The 20,863-nt window shown below is 38.5% G+C and overlaps 1 protein-coding gene across 2 annotated transcripts; it reads right to left on the reverse strand.

Moving 5' to 3' along the window:
* Window positions 1-320: 320 nt before the first annotated feature.
* LOC114657777 (protein C19orf12 homolog) lies at window positions 321-20,639 on the reverse strand. Of its 2 annotated transcripts, none has more exons than XM_051932185.1 (3): window positions 20,446-20,639; window positions 6,456-6,634; window positions 321-818 (listed from the first exon to the last, which is right to left on the reverse strand). In XM_051932185.1, exons 2-3 carry the CDS (start codon window positions 6,613-6,615, stop codon window positions 553-555), a joined length of 426 nt encoding a protein of 141 aa, XP_051788145.1. In that variant the 5' UTR covers window positions 6,616-6,634; window positions 20,446-20,639; the 3' UTR covers window positions 321-552. The 2 variants fall into 2 exon arrangements, with proteins under 2 accessions (XP_051788145.1, XP_028665499.1); XM_028809666.2 differs by having other exon boundaries at window positions 20,415-20,636.
* Between the last annotated feature and the right edge of the window lie 224 nt (window positions 20,640-20,863).

Consider the following 20,863-nt stretch of genomic DNA (forward strand, 5'->3'; position numbering starts at 1 on the left):
GGTACACTTTAAAATGGGGATATGGGCCACCGACACCTTGTCAGAGAAACGGAGCAACCACTTGCAAACACACATTGTGGTTTCCTTGTGATTTTGTATTCCCAATTTATTCACCCCTTCCTTTTTATAATGCCAATTATTTTTCTTAGGACAGATGACAAAATGAGTTTATCTAACCCCACATGTATGGCAAAAGCAGTATTATGTAATATAAACTATACATGCAAGCACAAAAAGACGTGGTGCATCTACATGAAATTTAATATCCTGTTACCCCAGACACTGCATAATACTCAACAATGACAACATAAATCATCACCCAATTGGCCTTAATATATTTATTATTAAATTAATCTTCAGAAAGAAATGGTCCAGTCAATTTCTTTCACACTGCAGTACATAATTGAAAATAAAAATCAAAAAACAACTTGTAAGGCATCACTCATTTTGTCCCAAAAATAAACCTTAATTAGCACACTAGAAAAACACTTCTGCTGGAACCAGACTATTAGCGACTGAGATTTTGATCTTTATGATAAATGTCAAAGGTGGTTAGTCTCCATACTGGACTTCAGCTCTGAGCTCTTGTGTGACATAATTCAATAAGGCTGCCACCACTTTCTGTTGCATGGCAGCATTGCTCATGACCAGGGCCGTGAGTTGGGCAGCATCCGTCCAGTCTAACTGGGAAATGATTGCCATGATATCATCATAAAGTTTCTTTTGCTGCTGAGGCGGGAGTTCCATTAGGATCTGTGGCAAAGGCTTGAACTGGCCACTAGTCATCCAGCATCCTAAAAGGCCTCCGACTGCACCACCTAAAACAAAGAAATGGAAAATAAATACTTAAATTAATAAAAACAAACACTTCAGAAGATTTTCCGCATGTGAGCTGTATTTCAAGTCGTACTGGTGGAGGGTCATGCAATAAAAGAAAGAAAATAATGATCAAGAAGGCAAACAATCACTTTCAAGAGTTAACCGATTTGCAACTCAAAACGTAGCTCGTCCTCCATAAACACAGCCTAGAGTGGGTGCTGATTTAATTTCTCTCACACTTTACCTAAACCAGTATGTCAGAATATGTGTTATGATGCTTTGCTGACATTATCTTGCACTGGCAAAGATAAATTTGTTTGGAAATTTTTCAGGTACAGAGGACAGAAGTAATCGCTGATCATAGGGCCGGAGAGTGTTGATATGTTTGCATTAGCGCATACAAGTAACAATGTCACTGTTCTCTGTACACACGACAATATTAACCCTATAAACTAAACTAGCTATATACTACTTCATATAATACACACCTCAAACATCAATTTTCTATCTGCTTATCCAGTTTAGGCTCATGGGTTGCCAATCCACCACAGGGCACACTCATGCCCACCGGGCCAATTAACTTGGCACCCATGTCTGAAATGTGGGTGGAAAACTAGAGTACACTGAAAATCCACATGGGCACAGGGAGAATGTGCAAACTCCACACAGGCAACGACTGGGTCAGAATTTCAAAACAGGGCAACAGAGCTGTGAAGCAGCAATGCCAACACCACCACCACTGTGTCATCCATATTTATAGCAAAAAGAACACAATCATCCAATCAGACAGAAAGCAGAATAAATATAAAGAAGTCTACTGTGCTCTAAACACATTACAGCTGTTAATCTGAGGTTTTGAGTGTTACAAAAAAATCAACATGCAGGTAAGAGCAAGATTTATGAATTCATTTCTTCAAATTCAGCCTAAGAGCAGCATTTGGTGCAAGTCTGGAATCAGCCATGCAGGGAATGGCAGACCATCACAGTTATAATGCACAACAAAGGTGTCTATTCTGCCATTGTGAAAATGAAACACTGAAAATATTCTATAATATGTAATGAATTATTTGTTAGCATATACAAATTTTAATGTGCTAAAACTAATACTTGATGATACTGTGATATGACACTACAACCTGGCCATTGCAGTTTTCCAAACTCATTGTAGGTTGTGTGGCTAAGAAGCTGGAATTGGATCCAAAGATAATGTTCTTGCATGAAAGACAAGAATTATATGAAACAAGGAGCTGCATGGTGGCACAGTGGCGTGTTCTGCTGCCTCACAGGTTCAGCATTAAGGATTTGAATCCTGCTATCAGTAGTTGTCCATGCAGAACTTGTTCATTCTCCATTTGGTGTGGGCTACCTCACAAATTTACAAAGACCTTTTAGGGTAGGTTAACTGGCAGCCCCATGTGTATAAAAGTAGGTCCTATGACAGACGGCCATCTTGCATTAGGTTAAGTCCCCAAGATCCTGAAGTTAGTTGAGCTGGTCACAGAATAATATGTATAATGCACAAGAAAGTATTTGTTCCTTTCTAATTTTTTCCATTATTGCAAACCAGTAATGGTGCACGGCACGATAACGTGCAGCAAATACACTTGACTTTAGCATTCAGAGTTTTCATACTCTTTCTCTGTACGTTTAGCATTCATTTACTCATAGGTTGATGTGCTTGCTGCTTCTTAAGCAGATCTTTTTTTCCACCCTACCGGCCTGCTTCTCCTCTTCTTTTGTCAGTATCTTTTCGTGTTCAAACTGATTAAGTCACTGTTTGTGTTGCAATTACTTAGTACGTTCTCTTTAATTTTTCACTTAAGCTGGCACTTAAGTCTTCAATCTGCCTCAAGAATGATTTAGGATATGAAGAGGTAGAGGAAGTGATGGCGAAAGTGATAGGGAATGAGAACGGTGCCTGTAGGCATGCACTGCACAGCCACCCTGCTGGAATGATAGAGTTGATTCTACAATAAAATAAAATTAATATAAAAAGAGGAATAACTTTGGAGGTCAATCATCTCCCCGAAAGCGGATAGTGGACATCACATAGTATATGTGTACCAAATTTCAGGTCAATAGTTCAAACAGGGGCGGCACAGTGGGTAGCGCTTGTACCTTCGCAGTTAGGAAATCCGGGTTTGCTTCCCGGGTCCTCCCTGCGTAGAGTTTGCATGTTCTCCCTGTGTCTGCATGGGTTTCTTCCGGGTACTCCGGTTTCCTCCCACAGTCCAAAGACATGCAGGTTAGGTGGAGTGGAGATTCCAAATTGTCCCTAGTGTGTGCGCGTCCTGTGGTGGGCTGGCGCCCTGCCCAGGGTTTGTTTCCTACCTTGTGCCCTATGTTGGCTGGGATTGGCTCCAGCAGACCCCCGTGACCCTGTGGTTAGGATATAGCGGGTTGGATAATAAATAGTTCAAATGGTTTGTGAGCTACAGAGGATTTAAAATCCTGGACAGACGAACGGAGAGCCACGGTAGCGTATTATATATAAACATTTTATCATTGAATATGAAAATGAGTGAATAATTTATCCAGCACAGAATGACACTGTTGATAATCACCTTGTTATACTTAAATGTTTCCACCACATTTAGCTGCAATGACTGCAAATAGGAAATTCCTACAACTCAATTATCAGTCATGTTCCAAACCGACACTGAGTGTTTGCCTTTAGTCCTGGTGAAGCCATTGAAGGACTTTTTGGCATCCTCAAATCATTTGAAAAGTTTAGGGAAGAAATCTCCTAAACTATTCTGAGAAAAGATGAGAATGCTACTATCTTGTCTGGGGATATTGTCAGGAGGTTGAACTCATAAATCCGTTAGGCAAACCATTCTCATTATCTCTGCTGAGAAACGCACTGTGCTCCTCAGTGGTAAAACTTCCATCCATCCATCCATTTTCCAACCCGCTGAATCCGAACACAGGGTCACGGGGGTCTGCTGGAGCCAATCCCAGCCAACACAGGGCACAAGGCAGGGAACCAATCCTGGGCAGGGTGCCAACCCACCGCAGGTGGTAAAACTTGCTGCTTGTAATTTGGTGGCCTGCAATTGCACTCCAGCAGTGCTTTCTCAGGGAGAATAGTAGCCAGGAGAGTGAGAGACAAGTCCAGAGCAGAGACAAATGGCACAGTAACACATATTAAAGCAGATTCACTCAGGGGAGGTGTAAGTGTAACCAGAGTGGCACACATCACATTGCTAAGAGCTGGCTGCTGTGCATAATGCCTTTGCACAGCTAGAATCCAGACTGGCTGGTGTCTGAACAGAGATCACCGTATAGCTCAGCAGAATAACTCGCTACTCATAATTCCAGCAACCTGAGTTCCTATCGCAGCATTGCTGTCTCAGAGAGAACAGCAGTCAGGAGGGTGAGTGACACTTTGACCCAGAATTGTTTGGGGAGAATGTAACTAGCAAAGCGCGTCACATTGTTGAAAATTTGCTGTTGTGCATGAAGCCACACAACAGCTAGTAGCAATATTGGTTGATGGCTGAACAGAGATCTCAGCAGAAGGACTCCCTACTTGTAATTCTAGTAACCCATGTTCACATCTCAGCAATGCAGTCTCAGGAATGATAGCAGCCGAGTGGGAAACTGACAACCTGAGCAAATTCCTCAGTGGAGACATGCATATTAGTCTGCTTCAGAAGCATCTGACTGCATTTGGGCCATTGTTGTGGCTGATGTGTGTATATTATATTATATATATAGTGAATGAGAAGTTCAACAAAGATAAAGGATTCATGTGGCACAGGAGGAACTGATGGAACTTACAATATTAAAAGGAATATTTTAATTACCACTATTCTTCAACATTATGTTTAAGCAAACTGCACCTCAAGATCAATAGACTGGAGGTCGTGGTTCCTTTTTTTAAAAACTGAGTTAACGAGTGCTGCACTAATTACAGAAAAATTTCACTCTTCAGCTTTTTCCAGGAAAGCTAATGACAAGGTACTAGGTTAATGGCTTAAAGAAATGGTCAAAATCCACTTCTAGAAGAATCAATGAAGATTCTATCCAAGCTGTGGAACATTACAACACCTCTTTCTTCTAACACTGATTGGTGTGTGGCTGTAGGTGGCTGCTAATCACATTTACATGTTTTTGTGGGCTTTAACTTGTGAAGCTGCTGCCGTCTTCAAAGTAGTCACATTTTTTGAAAGTTGTATTTGAATTCTTAGTACTGAACTTGATTGCTGCCAAAAGATGCATGCCCTCCACTCTGCGACTTCCATGGACAAAGTATCAACAGGAAGCCAATGCCAGAGTTGTTTGAAGTTTGCAAATGTTTAGTTCTCATGATCTTCTTTGACTGTGATCTCTGGCACACACTGAAGCAGAGGATGCTCACTGTGAAAAAACCCAGGATTGATTTAGGAGAAGCTGGTGAAATTGTATGCCCCAAGTGGTTTCAAAGCACCTAAGGACATTTCAGAACAGGAATAATTTGCATCATGTATAAGTGAAAGAAACAGAAAAACACATTTTAAAACACAAAATTCATTATGTACCTTATATACAGTATACAACATACTTGAAGTCTCAAACAACAATGATTTATTGTTCTGCATAGAAAAAAAAATGTGGATCGGAATAGTAAAAACAGATACATGGCTGGACAAACTGAATGTAAACATGTCTTGTCACTGAAAAATCCAGAGGCAAATGTTTAAACATTTTGAGCAATTCTTTGATTTTACAATATGCAAGCCATCTTTCTAAAGGAGGAAGAAACAAAGGGCAGTGGCGATCAATGCTTCCTTAAAACTCTAAGCAACTGGGTTTAATTCCTGACCCATTTGCTACTTGTGTGAAGTCTAACACCCTCAGTGACTGCTTGGGTGCATCCATTTTTCCCCCCACATTACAAAGACGTGAGGCAGGGAATGGCAAAAATTACACTAATATTCAGCTGCTTGAACATATCAAAGAAAAAGCTAGGCCTTATCTAGAATATCAGATTTACCTTTCTTTGAACACTCCTTCTTATATCTGTGTTTTATTAAATTAGCTTTAATATTCTTACAGCACTACAAACCAATTTTAATAGTAACATTTTTCACATTTTGTTTTTAAACCCAACACTGCTGTTGCCTCATCCACAGGTAGTTCCTGCTTTGCGCCCACAGCTGTTGGTTGACCTCAAGCTCACTCCAATGCTAAGACCTTACATAAGTGCACTTATAAAAATGGATGGAAGAGTGGATAGGGAGATAATTTATTTAATGGTACTCTTGTGAAGCTACTACTTCATTACCACTTCATATTTTTTTTTTTTTTTTTTTTTTTAAGTCAAGCTTCTTTTTAACATTTTGTAAATAATTTATTCTTTTTTCCACTTCTTCCTATTATTATGTACCTTAAAAAAGGTATTGCTGACCATTTCTCTTGAACAAACTATTGTGAGAGCTATAGATGAACTCCAGTGACGAGGGCAAAGTTAACAGTCATAAGTATTCAGATTCTATGATTTGACACCCTATAGTTAAATATTTCTGTTTAGTTAGAAAGCAAACTCTTTTCATTCAGAGTTGCTGAACTGACAGTTGTCCCATTTACACTTGGTTCTCTTTATGGCGAATCCGCTTATGTTAGCGTAACGATTGTTCTGAGTAGCAACCTACCAACTGCAATTCCTGGAGGACCCCCCACAAGGCCACCAACAAAAGCTGATGCACCAGCAAGTAATGCCCCTTTTCCAGATTGTTTGATTGCCACCTTCATTTTTTGCTGCTCAGAGAGATCACAGCAAAGGCGCATGACATCATCTGTTCGCACAGGCATCTCTGAAAAATGTTTTCACCTGAAAAAATAAAAAAAAGTGAACGTAAATGTAAAAGTTTGTAAAATACAAGATTCACTGGCATTTTATTAATCAGTTTACATAACATACACATATAAATTTGAACCTGAAGTTGAACTGTCAACCTGAAGTTGAACTGTCAGTTTTATTGTAAAAAGGACAAAAAGCATATAATAATAATAATTGTTAAATAATTATTATTATTACTAATTATTCACTGCAGGCAAGCAGTAGCTGAAAAAGTACTTGGTAGCAGAGGGACAGAGCCAAAAATGTGTGACACTGTATATACAGACACAAAGAAAGTTAGCAAGTAACTACTTCGAAATTATTTTTTAAAAATCCAAACAACTGTAAGGTTGAAGACTTAAGTAAGCCTTTTAACAAATAACCTTGATAACAGGGTCAATGTGGAAGAGGTTGAGGCAGCCAGATTGTTTTGCAATAAAGAATCACCCAAATGACTTTTAAATCACCAATTCTGAAAACAACAAACACACAGGGCTACTATCAAGCATTAACAAAGTATAGGGGGCATTACATCTCATTTTGACCAGCTCAAAAATGTGAACAGCACGTCAGATACCTCTGAGGTGGTAGGCAACCCTAAGGAACCACAAAAGGGCATCTCTCAGCATGACCCCAGAGCACTGAATTACACAGCAACTAGATCTACCTGGCCTTGTGGAGAAGTTCCTAATTAGAATTAAGATTGGTTCCAAATGCTTCTGTACACATACAAAACAACAGAATCAGTAAGGGTGGCCTGTTAGTACTGAAAGACAAATTTAAAGCAGAAGGGAACTGGTGGTTTCAGCCTTGGGAGGCCAATTCCAGGCACTGTAGACCTTTAGACGAGGATCACTATAAGGAGTGAACAGGAACAAAGATAGTAAGTTAAACTTGAAAATCAAGAAGAAAAGAACTCCTGGTTATTTTGGTCAAAATCCATAAAGCAGAGCCTTTGTCAAAGATTCCCTATACTGAAAGCTAGGTAACAGGTTTAAAAAATAAAAATGATTTATTTGTGCATCAAACTAAAAGATATCTCTGATAAACAAAGCAGATTTAGATTTGAATTTATTTTTGCCATTGTTTTCCTGAATCTACTAGATCCTTAAAAGTATTCCTGGTATCTTGGATGGCAACAAAACTCAAAAACTTTGGATTTTTGTTGGTACAGCCAACACTCCTACCAAAGCATCATAATAAACTCTGCACAGTTATTTTTTCATGGCAAGCTACATTCTCAAACACCACAAGTTGATCATGTACAAAAGCTACTGTGCTTGCTCATATTATTATGGGAAAAATACTGTTTTATAGGTTTACTAGACTGAAGAAAAAAAAAAGAAGCCAACTAAAACAGTACAGAGTAAAAACAAAAGCCATCTAACCACAAATGGTAGATGTACGTGACAAGATGCTTAAGCCTGAAACTTCAAATGGCCAACACATGACTCTTAAAGTGACATTTGCTCTCTAAGCATTTTGTTTTTTCCCACATTACCTTTCAGATGCATTGTTGTTCTTCACTATTTAGAGATGTCCATATACTTTTACAAATAGCTAACAGTAGCTGTTAAATGTAATAGTTAAACTATTTTAATTGCAAAGTTTGGTAATATATGATGATTATCATTATTTTAAAGAGTAAAAGTAGTCCAATGGTCAGCACTGCTGCCATTCAGGTTCGCAGTCCTGGTGTTGAATGCCAGCCAAGTAATGTATAGGACATGTAATGGACAGGACATCTGCCAAAAGCAGATGGAGAAAAGGGATAAATCATAGAGAGTTAAAAATTAAATCCAACTCTTTCACGAACTAAATGTTATAGAACATGCTTCAATGAGTTCATACCAACACCAAATATGCACATGCACATTAAACGCCTTATAATTACGCTTGACAATAGGTAACAGAAATGCAAAAATACAAGAATATATGTTTTGCATCTCATATATTTCCCCCTTTGCTACTGTCTTCTGATCCAAAAAAAGTTTAACATTTACTACTATCAGTACAAATGTCTTCAATAGGCGACAGTGATCTAAAGTATGATGCCTGAACAATAATAGATAATAATGGATAATGATGGGCACTGCAAATAATGACGTAATGACAGCACTTTTTCATTAATTTTTTTGTCATCTAATGCAGTACTCTTCAAATTGGTAAAAGGTGATGCTACTTGAAAGAGGTGATGCCACTTGGAAGACCATCTTGGATTCAATTCCTCATAGCAAATCTGGATTTGAAATTGAAAAGCCACTGCCTTTATAGATACATGGGTTGAGGTAGTCTTGTGGGGCCATATGCGATTCTCAAATCAAAATACACAACTGGGTACACCTCACTAAAACGTCTGTAGTGAATAACAGTGAAATCCATCCACCCACCCAGATTCCCTTTAGTCTGTGCACCTTAAACGGCCAGGGCTGCAATGTCTCAAAAAATTCTCCTCATGTATTAGACAAATAAATAAAGTAACTATGAAAGGAAAATGACATAGCAAAAGAAAGTGAACAAGAGACATGGTACTATGAGAAAATAAAAAGCTAAAATTATGGTTTTCAATTCTGGAGTTCTGTAGTATAAGGTAATGGAAGCTCAATGATTCATTTATATGTTGTAATGAGCAAAGCAACAGAAGTGAAGTACTGTTGTCTGCTCCAATATCTTTATTTCATTTTTGACTATTGCATCGCTATTTGGCATAACAGCAGCAAACAAGATTTTAGATAATGTGGAAGTAACTTCTGAGGAAGACAGGAGTAGTTCAATCAATTAGTTTTTATTCATTCACAGATGAGTACATGGATTCATGCTTTGCAAAGCAGAAGAGCAAAATTTTCCGGTTTCAATCAGCTTTTAATATTCATTTTCCTTCCTCCCCCTTACTTATGAAACAGCATCTAAGCATTTCATCAGTTCAGCTGTTTCTTTTTTGTGTACATGTCAAGAGGGTCCCAAAGAAGGAAAGGTCATCTTTCCTGTGTCTAACAGACGCATTCCTAAAAAAGGAAGTTACCCAAGTTCAGTTTACTTCACCTTATCTTATGAAAGACGCCTGAATGAATAACCTGCCGTTATAATAAAACCAGCTTTAATCCTTAGTAGATTGCAAGCAATTACATTTTCTTTCACAATAAGCATTGTGGTCTATATGTACGACATATTAAAAGGCTGAGGCTGTACTCTGGCATGGCATGTTTGCATTTCTAATTACACAGCAATGGTGACCCACTTTACTTATACATTTAAGCATGTAGTCTGAAGGTTGATGCTGAGCAGCCTTGTCCGTGGTTCTGCAAGAGTGGGGTCAGTGTCGTCAAACACATTTACTGATTTGGGTGTTTTGAGTACTAAAACCTACAGCTCCTGCAGCATTTCATTTTAACCTCCTTTTGATTAGGTGTAACAACAGGTTTTCTTTGAATTCTTTTTTTGCATTTTATATTTTTACAAAACTTGGCTGCAAACTCTTTCAGTCTTGCATCAACTCGGATACGATTCTTGTCACTCAACAACAGAGAGAACACACATGAACTGTGACAACGTATCATTCACATTTACTACTAATTCATTGAGGTCTTTGACTGCCAATGTATAATGTCACAGAAAGGTTTTTCCCTTGCAACAGGTTAAGTTTACTTTTAATATGTTAAGGTTAACTACCAGTCAGACCATATGGAAGCAGAAACATTTTCCATTATGCTGTATAAACACTGGAAAGAAATGTTCTACTAGATATCCAATCTTCTGAAGAATTTAACATTCAGAAAATGCACCTCTCTTTATCTTGCCACTAAAGATCCAAATAAACAGTGACTTTTGTCACTCTCCATTGATAATGCTATAATGAGCTTATTAAGTAAACAGCAGAGTAGTGCAGAAGCAGTTAAGTACATATTAAGAAATTTGCAATTGCTTCTTTAACTGAAAAAGATTGTAAGTATTTATATTTTGGCTAAGTATTATCGAGGAACTAACAACTGTCACCCAATCAGAAACAAAAGGCATTTCATAGACTCTCTACAAAGTAGCATTAATTTTGATCACCTTCTGTAATTCAGAAATCTGATGTTGAATATGAATGTATGCTCTTCTGACACTCTCTGTGACTTCTTGAATGAGCTGTCACTATGCTCTTGCTGCCTGTGTTGATTGACATATTTGCAAAACAAAGACGCTGATGGGGAGGTGCAAAGGAATTTAAGGTGGCCCGGAATTACAACTTTTTTCATAGGCTTCAGGGATTCTAGGCTTAATGGCTCTCACTATGGTGTGGTGGAGTCTCAGAGCCTTACAAATAGTTTTGTAAACTTTCCCTGATTGGTTAAGTTTCCCCAACTCTGCTGGAACTTATTTTGATTGAGGCATAGTGTTCTTCTAGTAATCTTGTATCTTTCATATATGGTATGATTTAGATTCAATAAGGCTGGGCCTAAGTTAGGCCTGGCTGTGTTCAGTCAGTTCAGTCTAACTGTCAATTAGCTTTGGTCAGGTGTCTGAGTGAGTAACTAAGGGAAATAAACTTTTCACATGGGCAATACAGGCTTTGGATAATTTTACGGTGATCCCTCGCTATATCGCGCTTCGCCTTTCGCGGCTTCACTCTATCGCGGATTTTATATGTAAGCATATTTAAATATATATCGCGGATTTTTTGCTGGTTCGCGGATTTCTGAGGACAATGGGTCTTTTAATTTCTGGTACATGCTTCCTCAGTTGGTTTGCCCAGTTGATTTCATACAAGGGAGGCTATTGGCAGATGGCTGAGAAGCTACCTAACTTACTTTTCTCTGTCTCTCTTGCGCTGACTTTCTCTGATCCTGACGTAGGGGGTGTAAGCAGAGGGGCTGTTCGCACACCTAGACGATACGGACGCTCGTCTAAAAATGCTGAAAGATTGTCTTCACGTTGCTACCTTCTGTGTGCAGCTGCTTCCTGAAGCGCCATGCTGCACGGTGCTTCGCATACTTAAAAGCTCAAAGGGCACGTATTGATTTTTCAGTTTGTTTTTCTCTGTCTCTCTCTCTCTCTCTCCCTGCTCCTGACGGAGGGGGTGTGAGCTGCCGCCTTCAACAGCTTTGTACCAGCGGTGCTTCGCATACTTAAAAACAAACAGCCCTATTGATTTGTTTGCTTTCCTCTCTGTTTCCTTTGAAGAGGAAGATATGTTTGCATTCTTTTAATTGTGAGACAGAACTGTCATCTCTGTCTTGTCATGGAGCACAGTTTAAAACTTTTGAAAAAGAGACAAATGTTTGTTTGCAGTGTTTGAATAACGTACCTGTCTCTCTACAACCTCCTGTGTTTCTGCGCAAATCTGTGACCCAAGCATGACAATATAAAAATAACCATATAAACATATGGTTTCTACTTCACGGATTTTCTTATTTCGCGGGTGGCTCTGGAACACAAACCCCGCGATGGAGGAGGGATTACTGTATTACTTAAAAATATTAAGTAGCAATTCAGAAATGGTGTTATATGTTTCCTCTGGTTCAATTTATCCAATATTACATTTTATCTAAATATCTGAAGCCATTCATTGAGACAAATACATAAAAATAGAGAATATCAGGAAGGAGGCAAGTACTTTTCATAGCAATGTATAAACTAGGATATCTTTTGTTAAATGTGACTAACATGTACCTACTAAACAGAAAGATCAAATGACAATGAAACTTTACTTTAATAAGTAATGCAGAATACTTCCTCATACTCTAGATGGGCTTGTTAGGAATGCACTAGGCAAGACAGTATACATTCCAAAATCTACACAATCAAAAATACAAGTTCTGCAGTGCGTGCTACCCAAAAAATGCTTCTGGAGAGGGCCCATCTCAAGTTATAATATAAAGAACTGAAAAAACCCTGGATCCCAGCAATGGTTTTTGGATCATTGTGGCAACATCTAAAGTCATCAATAAGTGAAACAGTGATGTTGCTTCATTCAGCATATCATTACAGTAATCCCTCCTCCATCGCGGGGGTTGCGTTCCAGAGCCACCCGCGAAATAAGAAAATCCGCGAAGTAGAAACCATATGTTTATATGGTTATTTTTATATTGTCATGCTTGGGTCACAGATTTGCGCAGAAACACAGGAGATTGTAGAGAGACTGGAACGTTATTCAAACACTGCAAACAAACATTTGTCTCTTTTTCAAAAGTTTAAACTGTGCTCCATGACAAGACAGAGATGACAGTTCTGTCTCACAATTAAAAGAATGCAAACATATCTTCCTCTTCAAAGGAGTGCGCGTCAGGAGCAGAGCATGTCAGAAACAGAGAGGAAAGCAAACAAATCAATAGGGCTGTTTGGCTTTTAAGTATGCGAAGCACCGCCGGTACAAAGCTGTTGAAGGCGGCACCTCACACCCCCTCCGTCAGGAGCAGGGAGAGGGAGAGGGAGAGAGAGAGAGAGAGAGAGAGAGAGAAAAACAAACTCAAAAATCAATACGTGCCCTTTGAGCTTTTAAGTATGCGAAGCACCGTGCAGCATGTCGCTTCAGGAAGCAGCTGCACACAGAAGGTAGCAACGTGAAGATAATCTTTCAGCATTTTTAGACGAGCGTCCGTATCGTCTAGGTGTGCGAACAGCCCCCCTGCTCACACCCCCTACGTCAGGATCACAGAAAGTCAGCGCAAGAGAGAGAAAGAAAAGTAAGTTGGGTAGCTTCTCAGCCATCTGCCAATAGCGTCCCTTGTATGAAATCAACTGGGCAAACCAACTGAGGAAGCATGTACCAGAAATTACAAGACCCATTGTCCTCAGAAATCCGCGAACCAGCAAAAAATCCGCGATATATATTTAAATATGCTTACATATAAAATCCGCGATAGAGTGATGCCGCGAAAGGCGAAGCGCGATATAGCGAGGGATCACTGTACACCATTCAATGTGGCGATTCTTTTCCATTTATTATTGGCTCTCTTACTAGTCCCACAATATCACCACACTGGGCAAAAGAGTCTCTTAATTTTAAATCAAGAAAAGAAAGTGTTGTTTGCTAAATCATTCTAGAGCTCACTAACTCAAAACATATTTAGTCAAATATCCTACTTAGATCTATTATTTTTTAACAAAAGTTTTGTTTGCCCTAAAACACCAGTTTAATAGGACTGGGTACTGCCAGGGACTGCCAAATTATCCCTACGCATGGAACACAATATAAAGAAATTACTGCAATATTCTTAGGTATTATAATTTAACTCTGCAATATATATGAATTCATTACCTTTTTACTTAAATGAACTAAGTATCAATACAGGCAAAAATGAAAATCTCCTCTTCCTAATCAGACATACCCTTTACTCAGTCCATCCCGTTCTTTTTTTTTTTTTTTTTTAACAGTGTAAATGAATTTCAAGCATCTCAGCATCGTCCAGAGTAAGACAGAAAATATTCAATTAGAGTAGATAATCTGACCTTTATAGAGAAAGAATCCTTGTGAGATGAGGAGTTACTTTAGTGTTATGGCTGTTAATGAACTGCTGACATTAGAATATTTCATATTTAAAACATTGTTTTCTGTGATGCTTTTCAACTACTTAAGACAGTAGCTCAGTTTTTTTTTTTTTTTTGGCTTGTTGAGCCTTCATAATAGCTTTCATAAATGTGACCTTTAACCAGAAGAAAGCAAAGTACCTGCAGGAGATGGCGCGTGGCAGGCAATTTCATCTTGGGGTTTACAGCTTCTATACTTTGTCTCTGATTACATCAGTTTGTAGATTCTAAGTTTGGTACAACTTCAAGTGCTCCTGTCAGCAATTGTTGAAGAAACAGAACTAGTTTATACTGTATCAGAGTAATAAAATCTTCAACATGGAAATGCTTGCAAGGTTCCATTAAAACAACCGCAAAAACCACTATGAACCCAAATGAAAGAGGTAAACATATAACATTTGGCTTCTGCTTCTCTCTTTGAGGGATAAAAAACAGTGCCACTTTACATTTTGTGTTTGCACTTCCATTTTGGCAAGTCAAGGTTAAGTAGTGCAATCAGGTGAAAAGTTGTGAAAAGCCTCCAATATGTGCCCTGTTAAAGGGAGCAACAATATTTCAGAGGTTGTGAGACAGATCTTGTGCCAGGAACGTTTTGACCAAAACACTTCACGATAATCATGATGTGTAATCACAAGCTCCCTCATAGCAAACAACCCATTTTTTTGTTTTTTATGTATTTTTTCTATACTGAACAGTCCAAAAGGCATTTAACAAGTACACAGCTATTATGCAATTGCTTCCACACACACAAAAAAAAAAAACATATTAAGTGACTTATTGGCTCCGGGTAGCATAGCGAGTTAGGTATGCAAAGCCAGTACGCAACACTATAGTTTCAGAATAAAGTGCTTTCAATGGTTTGTGATGCAAGGGGTAATCTGTCAAAATTATGCAAAAGGGACTAGTGATGTAGTAAAGATAAATTTAAAATATTTTGGCTAGTGAATCTTTGTGAAAAACTACTGATATTCTTTTACATAGGAGACTCAAAAGTGAATGTATTAGCTGGGTCAAGATGTGAACATTAGTTCTTACAATAGTCGATTTAAAATTTAAGTTCAAATTTATCATCACAAGTAGTTATGTTTTCCTTAAGTTTCTGTTTCACCTCTCTCTTTCTATTTGGATTATTTTAGCCCACTCTGTTATACAATAGAGGCCTGCTCATGCAGCTATTTCCCAAACATCACAACTCACGGCACCTTAACTCACAGTTAGCTTACAGCACAATTCTGCGAGCCTTAGACATGCATCACTTTACTTTTAGGAGACAGATTGGTCTCCTCTTGTTTTGAAATGCTCTAAAGGTTAAGCTTGATGATCTAAATGACAGATGCCACCATTCTTCGAGAAGCTGTGGGCATTTTCAAATTCCACTTGTATCTACATTCAATTTGCATTAAATCATATCTTGGTTCTTGCAGTCTATTCATAGATATGGCAGAAAAACCTGACATTCCTCATTTAAATAAATATGGTACAGAAAACAAAATCATAAAAAATTCTTTAAAATAAAGTTAAATGTGATCTTTTCACAAATTTGTCTTTTTGTCTATTTTTTCTTTATATAGAAACTTGCTTTGATGTAAGTATTTTTAATAAAAAGCATATGTATATTTTAGTAAGGTATCATCAAATGAGTGGTACAAGCACAAATATGAGATTTGACACCCCCCCCCCCCCCCCATCTTTTAATATTTCTTAAAATATACACCTAGAAAAACATCTCAACACACACAACAATAACAAACAAAAAATAGTTAAGAGTAAAGAACATGGAAAACTAATACATCCAAGATGACTAATATCTAAAAGTTCAGTCTCAAAACAATAAAGTACTGAGGTTAAGTTAAAATGGTCACAATGGTGGCATGGCTCTACCTAACTTTCAATTTTACTACTGGGCAGCAAACACACAACATATTAAAACCCGGACACTGACACAAATAGATGAACATATGCAGACTTGGTCTGCAATTGAAACAGAATCCTGCAGTTCATCTTTATATTCCTTGCTTTGCGCCCAAATAAATGCAAATTATCGCCAATATACTAATAACCCAATAGTGCTTCACTCACTCAGAAAATGGAAACAATGTAGGAAACATTTTAAGATAGAGAATCTTTTATCAGTGGCACCACTGCACGAGAACCACCTTTTTCCAACCATCGCAAACATATGCAGTTTTTAATGTCTGGAAAACATTTGGGATTAAATTACTTAGAGATCTGTACAATGACAACGTCTTTGCATCCTATGAACAATTACATTCTAAATTTAACTTTCCAGTAACACATTTCTTTCACTATCTTCAAATTAGAATCTTTGTTAAACAGAACCTGTCCAATTTTCCTCATCTCCCACCTCCCTCTATGCTGGAAAATATATTAATCAGTTTCAAGGACTTAGACAGCATCTCCACATTATATAAAACCATGTTACAGTCCCTCCCATTCAAAGATACAAGAGGACAATGGGAAAAGGATCTCTCCCTCAAAATATCACAAAAGGAGTGGAAGGTACCAATGCAGAGAATTCACTCGAGCTCCATATGTGCAAAGCTTACAATTATTCAACTAAAAATTATATATCGAGCACATCTGTCTCGCTTAAAATTGTCCAAAATGTTTCCAGGGCAAGATCCAACCTGCGAACGCTGCAATCAAGTTCCAGCTTCACTGGGTCACATGTTTTGGGCCTGCACCAAATTAATATCATTCTGGACAAAACTTTTTAAATGCCTTTCAGACAGCCTTGGTGTCACAATACCTCCTAGTCCACTAACAGATGTGTTTGGTGTACTTCCAGATGGGCTTAAAGTGGAGAAGGACAAACAAACTAAGTGCCTTTTCTACACTATTGGCACGTAGACTTATCTTGCTCAACTGGAAGAATCCTAACTCTCCCCCTTTAAGTCAATGGGTAACTGATGTTATATATTATTTGAAATTGGAAAAAATAAAATTTTCACTTAGAGGATCTGTACAGAAATTTTTCCAAACCTGGCAGGATCAATAACATTTTAGAATAAGCTTTTAAAGCACTGAAGAAGCAGATTCTCTCCCTATTCTCTTTTTTTTTTCTTTTTCTTCTCCATTTATCTATATTCACTTATTAATTTATCTATTTGCTTATTTTTACTAGGTTTAAGTTTTATTCTGCTGGCCATGCTCTCTTTCTCAGGGGTGGGGGTTGATTTGTTTTCAATCCTATTCTTGTAAAATTGATCTATTTGTATGGAATGTTGTGTGATTTCAATAAAATCAATAAAAAATTTTTTAAAAAAATGGTCACATTTAGAAGTGAAACTTTTGCCTAGATCCCAGCATTTTCAAGAAAATTTGATTGTTTTATGATATCAATTTTAATATGGTAAAAAAATGTTATATGCAACTAATTTCTTCAGCCTACAGTGCTTTAGAGAAGATGCAAAAGAAAAACAAATAATTTGTTTCAATGTCAAAACAAAAACCACAATACTTAAAATCATAAACTAATTGCTATCTTAATCACTTCTTTGAGGACTACAGTACTGTAAAAGGAATTTGAAATATTGGACATTCAACGATGCTCCTCTGCATCGAAAGGAGTCAGATGAGGTGGCTCGGGCATCTGATCAGGATGCCTCTTGGACGCCTCCCTGGTGAGGTGTTCCGGACACGTCTAACCGGGAGGAGGCCCAGGAGAAGACCCAGGACACGCAGGAGGGACTATGTCTCTGGGAACGCCTTGGGATGGTGGCCGGGGAGAGGGAAGTCTGGGCATCTCTGCTCAAGCTGCTGCCCCCGCAACCCGACCTCGGATAAGTGGAAGAGAATGGATGGACATTCAACACTCATTGTAATGCATTACTCTTGGATAAATTTGCTAGAAGAGTTCCTTTTCGAGTACAGTAATCCCTCACCTATCGCGGGGGTTACGTTCCAGAGCCCCCCGCGATAGGTGAAAATCCGCGAAGTAGCGACCTATATTTATTTTATTATTTATACATATTTTAAGGCTTTATAAACCCTTCCCACACTCTTATAAACCTTTCTCACTCTCTTGTTAACCTTTCCCACGCTCTTATAAACACTTCCTATGCTCTTAAACACTTTCTACATTCTTAAACACCTCAGACCAACACTGCACGCAGCGATCAGACGTCAATGTGTCTGCACTCGCTTTGTGAAGGGGGGCAGCTGAACTCACTCTGAGCAGAAATGGACTTTGTGCTGCTTCTGCCAAAATGCCTGCTTGTCGCTCTGCGTGTTCGGAAGGAGGAGTGTGTGTGTGGGTGTGTGAGAGCTGAACGCACCTTCGCTCAAACCCCCCTCCCTGGAGGCGCAGTACGCTCCTGCCACTTCGCATTGTCAAGGGGGTGGGGAGCTGAATGAACGCTAAGGAGAAATGGACTTTGTGCTGGCTTTGTGCTGCTTGTCGCTCTGCGTGTCAATAATTTTAAGCCTGTACATCACCAATTTTCCTGTCTCACTGTCTTGTCTTGCGTGAAGTTAAAATGTTTTATAATAGTGAGATGTTACTCATATCCTTAGCCTGACATCCACATATCATATGTGTTAAAACACTTTGTTTTATAAGTTTACATGTGTTTAAAGCATGTGGGATGGGTATTTTAAGGCTTAAACTATAAAAATGTTTATTTATATGGTCTTTCTATATCGCGGATTTTCTCCTGTTGCTGATGGGTCTGGAACATAACTTCCGCGATAGGCGGGCAATCACTTGTATTTAAAAACCCGCGAAGTCGTGAATCCGCGAAAAGTGAACCGCGAAGTAGCGAGGGATTACTGTAACTTGGATTTACAGAACATTCCCAGACCTGCACAACTGGGTTCTAAGTTGTGGGATGCCTGAGTCCATCCCAGTAACAAGAGGTTAATGGTAGGAAATAGTCTTCCTGGATTGGTTAACCATCATCACATAACCACACTCACATTCAAACTGAGCCAGTTCAGTGGCATCAGTTAACCTAATTTGCCAGTCTTTGGGGAAGTGGAAGGAAAACAAGAATACCCAGAGGAAAACTCAAGCAAGAACTGGGAGAATATGCCAGCTCCACACTGGCAACAACAAGGCACTAGTCTGAAACCCAGGGGTATTGGATCCATGAAGTAACAGTGCTTACCATATAGTGCTACCCAATTTTAGAAATAACTTATTAAATAATAAATGTATGCGTTTCATTATCTAAATATGACCATTTTACACCTCAAAAATATTAGGACTATACCTGTTGTAAAAACTATACATCGACAAGCTGGAAAAAATCTTCTCTACAAAAATGTAAAGCAAGCATAGGAAGAGGCTTTTTATAAGCTCTTCAAATGATACATGCAACAATTACAAATAAGACAGAGCTTTAAATAATAAAATGAAATTATTCCCAAGTAAGACGAAGAGCATAATGCTACGCAAGAATCCTCAAAACCCCCCGTTTATCTTTCTGTATACTGTATAAGAAACACGGACCCCCCCATCTTACTTACTGTTGAACAGTCATTTGTTTTAAACCAACATAAGCCTATTATTGCATATTGAATTATTGTGTGAGATAAAAATGCGAATAATTTATTTCTAATAAAACAATACATTTTTGTGGTTAATAACGTGCTTTAGAGCATTTCTGATAGAAATGTTACAAGCAGAAACTAAAGAGCATTGGTGTAAACGAGTATTTTTGTAGCTCCTACATGAAAAGAAATGGGTAGAGCTGCTAAAATTGTATTTCGATTTTACTACTACTTCGCCTCCATACTGCTCTATACGTACCTTAGTAAAATAAAGGAAAACAAACAAACAAAGTGTACTCTCTGTACATTGGGTTTCTTTTAAGTAGTTCCAGATATCGAAGATGATCGCGTCCTCGTCCAAACTAAGCAATGTCAAAATCGATTCAATGCGAGCTCACAGACGGAACCTCATTCATCTTCAATGACTACAAGATAGCATCACGTTCGTTTTACACAATTAACTTTAATTTTTCACTTTGTAGGTTCACAGACAAGTCTACCGCACTGGCGCATTTTTCATGTGTCTCTTCAACTCAAACTTTATTGTCACGACATGGACTCCAGCAGTCATTTAAACACGAATAACCAAATATACATTCATACGTCAACAATTCTGGTTAAATGACACTAACCTGGACGCTTCAGGTTTCACACTGCTTTACTTTTGCTTTTACACTGATAACAGACCTAACGTGTCTCAGTGACATCTATCGCCTATGGTGAATAAAACCAGCGAACAATTACTTACGATCGAAGGACAGCTTCCCCTAATGACGTACCAAAGGCACACAAAACCTCTTCATGCGATGTTTATATGTCAGCAATAAGAACCACTACGTCAGCCTTGTTTCGCCGGCATATTCTTCCCAGTGTGGCTTTAAAATACTTTTCAAAGGTGTTGTTACGTCTCCATTTAGCTCCAAAGACCCGGCTTTCCAGAAAAGTTAACGCAGCAGAGTAGCACAATGACCGAGAAAAACGAGTGTACTTCCGGAAAGACTCCGGTATTAAATCGCCAGCCCGGCTATTGGGTGAAACCTTCCATAGCAAGTCGCCTCTGATTGAGTGGAATTCTGTGACGTTTTTCCCAGAGCCACCTTTAAGACACTGTGAAGTTCTAAAGAGATCGCTTGTTCGTATATTGATTTGATTGCTACTTAAAGAAATAACTCCTGGAAACCTTTCTTACCACTTGTT

Source organism: Erpetoichthys calabaricus, chromosome 9 (genome assembly GCF_900747795.2).
Source record: "Erpetoichthys calabaricus chromosome 9, fErpCal1.3, whole genome shotgun sequence".
NCBI classification, from domain to species: domain Eukaryota; kingdom Metazoa; phylum Chordata; class Cladistia; order Polypteriformes; family Polypteridae; genus Erpetoichthys; species Erpetoichthys calabaricus.